This window comes from Quercus lobata, unplaced genomic scaffold (assembly GCF_001633185.2).
Source record: "Quercus lobata isolate SW786 unplaced genomic scaffold, ValleyOak3.0 Primary Assembly Scq3eQI_2016, whole genome shotgun sequence".
Classification (NCBI taxonomy): Eukaryota; Viridiplantae; Streptophyta; class Magnoliopsida; order Fagales; family Fagaceae; genus Quercus; species Quercus lobata.
The window spans coordinates 60211-68058 of NW_022154718.1; the positions used below are offsets into that span (position 1 = coordinate 60211).

Sequence of the window (7848 nt, forward strand, 5' to 3'; positions counted from 1 at the left end):
TGGATTGTCAAAAAAAGTACCCCTTTCTCCCTCTCTTTCTCTCCAATAATTGTCCTATGGATTCAATACATGTATTTTTTTTTCATAACATATAGCTAGCCTCCTATGAAGATGTATATATCAGATGTATGAGCTACATTTTGCTTTCTCTTTTTTACCATTCATTTTCTAAGGGTCTATTTAGGATCTGTTTATTTTGCTAAAATTGAAAACTTTTTGCTGAAAGTATTGTAGATGAAGATAAAAATTAGCTGAAATAATATAGTAGGACTCATGAATAGTACCAAAAGTGCAATAGGACCAATGAATAGTAGCAAAAATAAGTTGAACTGTAAAATAAGTTAGCAAAAATAATTTTTGCCAAACTGACATTAAAGGTCTGTTTGAATACAACTTATTTTTGCTGAAAACTGAAAATACTGTAACAAAATAATTATTAAATATGTAAATAGTGCCGTGAGACCTATTTTTAATGAAAAAGTGGTTGAAAAGTGAAGCTTGTAGGACCCGTAAATAGTGCACAGTGTACTGTTCACGGGAGAATAGTCAAAAGTTGCAGCTTGAAAAAAAAGAAAAAATAAAAGAAGAGGAAGAAGAAAAGAACAAAGCGTGATGTAAAACGCAGACGTGCAAATAAGTCGGATCCGAACACTCACTAAGTTTCAATGAGATAGATAATCCCAACCGAAAAATGGAAAATCAAAATCAAAATTTTAAAATGCAACCAATGATTTTCAAAACTTTGCTACTGGTATGGTTTGGAATGAACCTTTGATAGCTTCACCAGGTCATTACATTTTTTGGCTGAATTTTTTCCTATGAATAAGCTAAAACAAAGGAAAAATAAACTAGTATAGTGAGAATCATTAAATGCATGCTAAATGCATTTTCTTGTTAGAAGGTATACGTATTTATGTAAAAGCTACTGTAGGAATCATCTAACAAAAATAATCACATGCGCATACAACAGGTTTGTAGCTGCCAATACATATATTGATGAGTTTCGATGTTATTCATAGAAGAAGAACAGAACAGAGAATAAGACTACTGGGCACTGGCAGATTGTCTTTGTTAAAACAAAAAGAAGAGTAGGAGTTCATTGCTATTTTTGCTGCTGTATTAGCAGCAGAGTTGCGAATTCTCCTAACCCAAACATATCTACATTCAAGAAAAGACTAGAGTTTGTAGACAGCGAGTTTGTGTTTGATTTGCTTATGCCCACGGTGATCAACAGATCAAGAGGAGGAGAAATTCATTAAACGGAGGACAATGCAATACAATGGTTATTTCTCTCTTTCATAATCTTAGCGCATGTTACATTAACAATTACGGATTATAAAATGAACCCTAATGACAAGTTCTTTACAACATTATAACACTGCTGTCTTAAGTGATAACCAATCAAGTCTTGGTTGTTGCAAAAATTACCAGTATATTTTAGTAGGTCCCATCATAGCTCCATTTTTTTACATTAATAATTTGATAGTTACAATGATAAGAGAGAGTGATTTGAATCCCAATTATCTTTAAAAAAGAGATTATGCCATGCCACTGCAGTATAAGACTTTTGAATATGTCTCACCATATATAGTTGATAGCCCCAGATATCTCTCATATTCATTTTCATTAGTGGTTTGCATTGCAAATATGATTGAAACTTGACTTGGGTTGTGTTTTTGCTAAAGAATTTTGGAATGCACCTTTGTTAAGATAAATTGGTCTATACTTCAAAAAAGATAAATTTGGAGGGTCATGTACATTGTATGGGAAGGTGTAAGGCACTCATGCATGCTCGAAATTTTATCGAACTCTATTAAGTAAGTAAGATCAATTTAATAATAAAATAATTATTTTACAGGCAAGTCATTTAGAATTTATTCATAACTAATAAAAAAGTAATATTTTTATTTTGTTTTTTCCCTTGTTGGAAAAAAGAAAAAGAAAAAGAAATGGTGAAATAATAATAAGGGCTATAAATAAAGTTAAAGAGTCATTATTCTTTTTTTTTTTTGAGGAAAAATTTTGCCTACAAACTTTTTTGATAATCAATAACTACATCTTCACTCAATATATTTTTGTTGAATGTGAATTTTGACAAATTTATCCTTGCTTGTTCAACGATTTTTAGAGAGAAGAAGAGTGGTCATTGTTGAAGCAGAGATGGGGAGACCACACTTGTCCTACGTCCCAACACTCTATTTAGGAGGAGGGAATGGAATGAAAATTAATATATGGATTTTCCTACTTCCATAGACCTAATGCAATTGTGGGTTCGTGTGCAGTAGTTGAGAGCCCACACAACCCACTAGGCCCAGCCTAAAATTCACCAGATCAAGGCCCAGTAGAATTACCCATTAGGACAGTCCATTGACCCGGAACCAAGTACACACTTTGGTAACCCGATCCATCATCTCTCTCTTTTCTGTAGGGTTTTAGTTTTACACAGATTTTCAAAAACCCTTTACAGCTCTCTACTCTACTACTCGCTTCCTATGTCGAGTTTGGTTTCTGGGAAAATTAAATTTTCCTGGAAATGTTATGGAGATTTTATAGGTGGAGTTTGCTACACCCAACCCCAAATCGCCTCTTCATCGCTTCAGTTCTGCCACTTCGTTTTCTCTCCTCGGCAACGGTATGTGTAACTAACCCAACTACCCAGAATAAAAAATTCCGGGAAAATCAACATTTTCCCGAGAAAAACAATCCCTTTATCACTCTCACTCATCAGATTGTACATTCCACCTTACTGAACTGTACTTCTGATTTGATTGCATTGAGCTTCTTCTTATGGTGTGCTAAGCAACCCAACTACTTTCATAATACGACTGCGTTTGACCACATGGTTGCTGTGGTTAACCGCCTTATGCAGCAGTATGAAACTGTTGGAGGGGTTGTTAGGGGATTAGAGAGTATTGGGTGTGTTACAAAGGCACAAACTTTTTTGCTTTTGTTGAGGATTTATTGGCGTGGAGGAATGTATGACATGGTTTTTGAGGCTTTTGAGCAAATGGGTTGCTTTGGTTTTAAGCCTAACACGTTTGCGCGTAATGTAATTATGGATGTATTGTTCAAGATTGGGCGTGTCGATGTAGCCATTAAGGTTTTGAAGGAGACCCAGTTGCCTAACTTTTTGACATTTAATATTGCATTGTGGAATTTGTGTAAGTTGAATGATTTGGTTCGCGTTCGGGAGGCTTTTACAATGATGTTGGGAATGGGGTATTATCCGAATGTTGAGACATTTGAGATGGTGTTGAATTGTTTTTGCAAGTTGAGTAAGCTAGTGGAGGCATATCAAGTGTTGGGTCGAATGGTTACTTTGGGCATTCCAATGTCTGTGAATGTTTGGAGTATACTCATTGATGGGTTTTGCCGGTTGCATAGAATTGATATTGCGTGTAGTTTATTGGAGAAGATGGGTAAGACTGGTTGTTCTCCTAATGTTGTAACATATACTACTTTAATTAAGGGACTCATGGAAACAAAAATGGTAGGTGATGCATTCCATGTTTTAAATATCATGAAATCCAAAGGGTATGCCCCTGACTTGGTTCTTTGTAATGTATTAATAGATTGTTTCTCCAAGATTGGAAGGTATGATGATGCGCTTGATGTTTTTGTAAATTTAGAAACTCAAAAAATGGCACCTGATTCTTATACATTCTGTTCTTTGTTATCTACCATATGTTTGTCTAAGAGGTTTTCTCTCTTACCCAAGTTAGTCCATGGATTTCTCATAGAAGCAGACTTAGTAGTTGGTAATGCACTTCTTAGTTATTTTTGTAAAGCGGGGTTTCCAAATCTTGCTGTTGAGTTATATAATGATATGCTTGATAGAGGTTTTACACCAGATAAATATAGTTTTGTTGGATTACTAAGTGGCCTATGTGGAGCCAGAAGAATTGATGAAGCAATTAATGTTTACCATGGGATCATTGTGAATTATCCTGGTCAGGATGCTTACATCCATACTGTAATTACAGATGGACTTATAAAGGCTGGTAAACTTTATAAAGCCATTAGAGTATTTAGGAAAGCAGTTGTAGAGAAGTATCCACTCGATGCTGTGTCATACACAGTTGCTATCCATGGACTTCTTAAGAGTGGTAGAACTGGAGAGGCTTGCACCCTGTATAACCAGATGAAGGAGGCCAGTATAATTCCCAATGCACGTACATATAATGTAATACTCTATATTTCTTGTAGAGAAAGAGATCTTAAAATGGTCATGCAGTTGCTACAAGAGATGATTGATGCAAGGGTAGAACTGAGCTGCAATAATTACTTTAGGTTATGTAATTTTCTTTGTAGATCACACAATTCTAATTCAGCTGTTAATCTCTTAATTGAGATGAGAGATCTTGGGTTGATACCAGCTAAGGCAATCTGTGCCCCTTTGTCTGAAGAACATGTCCCAGGTCTGAAAGTAGATGGTGAGAGCTTATTGCTGTTAAAAGGTTATGTGGAAAAGGATCCATTTGTGGGCACATCTGGCTCTGAGGACCTTTCTGACATGGCTGCTTCAGTGGGTTGAGATTGAACTGATGGTACAGGTTCTCTTCTCTATAATTCAGAGATTCATCTGTATTTTTTGTAAGGTATCCTGAAGGTAATATTGTTATCTATTGAGGAGAGCAGGCTATGCCACTAAGCTGCAAATCTCTTGGCAGGCATCTTGAAGGTAATATTGTTATCTATGATCTCCATTCTGACTACTTGCTTATATTTAATTTTTATTTGGTCTTCTGGATTTTTTCTTGTTATATTATGTTGTCAATTCAGGATTTTTGATGGCTTATATTTTTAAACCTTGGTCACATTGCTTGTTCAACTCAGTTAATACCAAACTATAAAACCTTAAACTGCATCAGTTGAGATGTAAATTCACTAAATTGTATAAAACATATCTGCTGTATTTGTTCTCTCTAAATGGAATTCTGTTTCTCAATCCTAAGACCTCTAATTTAGTACTATAATTTTGGTTATCAACTTTATTTAATTACCTTTTGTTTTTGAGGATGAGCTAACAGATAGAACCATATATGTACTGTATACTATAGCTTACACAAAAGGTTAAATTGTTAAGAGTCAACTTTATGGGATCTTCCATTGAATGTTGATCAAAAAGTTTCTCTTAGAATACAAATAACAGCAGCTAATTTTCAATAACTTCTTCTTCTTCTTCTTCTTTTGCTTAGAAAATTTATTAAAACATGTGCTATAAGCTGATATGCATGAATTTTAGAATTTAAAGCATGCTCTTATAAATATTCTTCATGTGGTTAGCAATTGTAATTGTATAGATTTATTTATTTTCATTTCATTTATTTGTTGTAGATTGATGCTAATATTGAAGGATGAGATTGCAAGGATGGTTGAGCTTTTTCCAGGATATATCCTTTAAACACTGGCCTGATGGAGATGGTAGAAGTACCTCAACAAAGGTAATTGTACCTGTATATATTGTCTTTATTTGGAGGTGGTATAAGTACCTCAATTCCTACAGAGCTTATGATACATTCATTCCCTTCTATTTGAATCAGGTTTTATGTTGTAGTGCTCCAGTTATGATGTAGGAAGAGGCTCCTCAAGTTCTGCCTAGTTTGAGTTAAATAATTGAAGGATGGTTCTCAGTTTAGAAAGGTCTAGATTTGCTTTACTCAAAGGGAAGGGAAACCAATAAAAAAAAAAAACAATAAAAAAAGGAGAAAATCATTTGTTTACTATCCCTTCTGTGATGTAAGAAGTGAAGCTTGCATGGCATCATGTCAGTTAATAAGTATTTTAAAGGGAAACAGTGTTGTTAATGTAGTGAATGTAGTCTGCTAACCCCTTTTGATGTTCCTGTTAATCAAGTGTCCATAATGAAAATCCCTTTGTTTCATCGTATTGACACAGAACTTTACTGTTCAGTTATGCAGTAAAACTGTTGTTCCTTGTTTATTCAAATTAGCATCTAGCATCTGCTGAGAACCCTTTATACTTGACTAATTTGCTCCACAAGGGAATAGATGATGACATGAGAACCCTTATAGTAGCAAGTGATTACATGAGATATCGTTGGTAAACAACAATTCAGCATTGTAAGACGGGAATGAAAAAGGATGAGAATTGTGCAAGAGTTGGGTGCCTTTTTTTTTTTTTTTTTCTTAACGCCTATAGTTTTTGAGTGGGGTAAAACTTTTACAATAACAAGTCTGATTGGCCTGAGGTAGGTGCAAGCAATGTGCATTAGGAAAGTTGTAGATAAAGTCAGGATGGGAGGAAAAAATCTAATTGAAAGTTGTTCAATTGTATAGATTTCTGGAAAACTAAGTACCTGTTTGGATACTGATGATAAATGTAGCGTCTGTGTTTTTGTTTTTTTTTTGTTTTTTTTTTCTTCAGAAGAGCGTTTCATGCTTTCCAAGTGGGTCCGTGCACTATTCACACGGGACCCACAAACCTTTTTTTCAGCAAAATTTCATTAAAAATGGGTCTCACGACACTGTTCATACATTTAAAAATTATTTTGCTACAATGTTTTCAGTTTTCATTTTTCAATTTTCAGCAAAATAAGCGGTATCCAAACACACCCTAAGTTTAAAAGTCCTAAGCGATTTAATTTTATATCATTTACTTGTTATTAATTTTGTAATATTGTATATTGTTGTGTTTTATAACATTTAATTTAACGGTTCTTATATCATTCTTCTTGGAGTTGTGGATCCTTTTGGTTCATGGAATTTGGAGAATATACCTAAGATTTTCATGTGGTAATCTTAGATTACCATCTCTGGTTAAAACTTTTTGTGTGAGTCTTTTTTGGGCATTTGAAGCATGTGGGTACCACATTAGCACATAACATGAGAAACTAATCACCACCACCAAAACGGGTGGTTTTCTTATTCCTAAACCCATAGGAATGTACTGAAAAACGCAAAAATTCCAATGTAGTCCACCCCAGTCAGCTTCTTCTTCAAGTTTCTAAGCAGATAGAGCAGTGCGGCATTGCTGTTGGTGTCATGTGTTGCTATTGCCTGATGTACTCTACCCCTACTGCCACTATTTTCTCAGTGTCTTTGTATCTGATACCCTCTCTCTCTCTCTCACTCTCTGCTGTTTGCTTTGACTTGTAGACTTGCTCAACAAGGACTGAAGTTAACCATCACCATGTACAGCTACATGGAAATAGTACAGCTTCTTCATCCTCTGAATCACTTCAACTGTTGTTCTTGATCACTAGCAATATTTTGATGACCTTTTATCCAGTTACCTATTTTTTTTCACTGCATTAATTGTTTATTTTGAATGCTTGGAAATATGAAGAAATGGAACTTCATTCTCATTTCATTTTCTTGATGAAATTGGAAATATGAACTTTTGTTCTTTGTGCTGCTCTTGTTTAATTCATGAATTATGATGAGGTGCTGACAACTATTAGTTTCTTGCTTTGTTTGGTTTCTATATTTTTGTTTATATTCTCAATTTGTCTCTACGTAAAAAACTTTTTTTTGGGTTTTAAATAAGTGTTAACTCTTTAAGTGTTCTTGGAGATTTGTTGATAATTTTAACTCCAATGGAGTAAATAATTTCCATTGGAAATGAAAGATTTTCTGGTTCTCGTAGGCGTTCTGATTTGGTTGAACCTCTTCTTTAATGTTTTGGGGATGTGGTGGGGGTGGTCTAATTTCTTTGGTTCTCACTTTTATCAAAAGTTAAATATAGAGAACAAAAATGAGGATTTAGTTGGATAGCTATAGAGGGAGAGATGGTCTCCACGGTCTAGCCTAGGTGTAACTGTCACACATGTAAAATTGTAAGCACGCAAACATTGTTATGTAGTATGGCAAAGAGTGGAGTATTGAA

The 7848-nt window shown here is 34.6% G+C and overlaps 1 protein-coding gene across 2 annotated transcripts; it reads left to right on the top strand.

Moving 5' to 3' along the window:
• The first annotated feature begins 2505 nt into the window (after window positions 1-2505).
• LOC115973100 (putative pentatricopeptide repeat-containing protein At1g16830) lies at window positions 2506-7375 on the top strand. 2 transcript variants are annotated; one of them, XM_031093334.1, is made up of 3 exons: window positions 2506-4681; window positions 5338-5444; window positions 7119-7375. In XM_031093334.1, exon 1 carries the CDS (start codon window positions 2534-2536, stop codon window positions 4532-4534), a length of 2001 nt encoding a protein of 666 aa, XP_030949194.1. In that variant the 5' UTR covers window positions 2506-2533; the 3' UTR covers window positions 4535-4681; window positions 5338-5444; window positions 7119-7375. The 2 variants fall into 2 exon arrangements, with proteins under 2 accessions (XP_030949194.1, XP_030949193.1); XM_031093333.1 differs by lacking the exon at window positions 7119-7375 and adding an exon at window positions 5544-5690.
• The last annotated feature ends 473 nt before the right edge of the window (window positions 7376-7848 follow it).

Bases quoted from the DNA above. Each gene is read 5' to 3' on its own strand.
- LOC115973100 (XM_031093334.1), top strand. From the start codon at position 2,534: ATGTTATGGAGATTTTATAGGTGGAGTTTGCTACACCCAACCCCAAAT.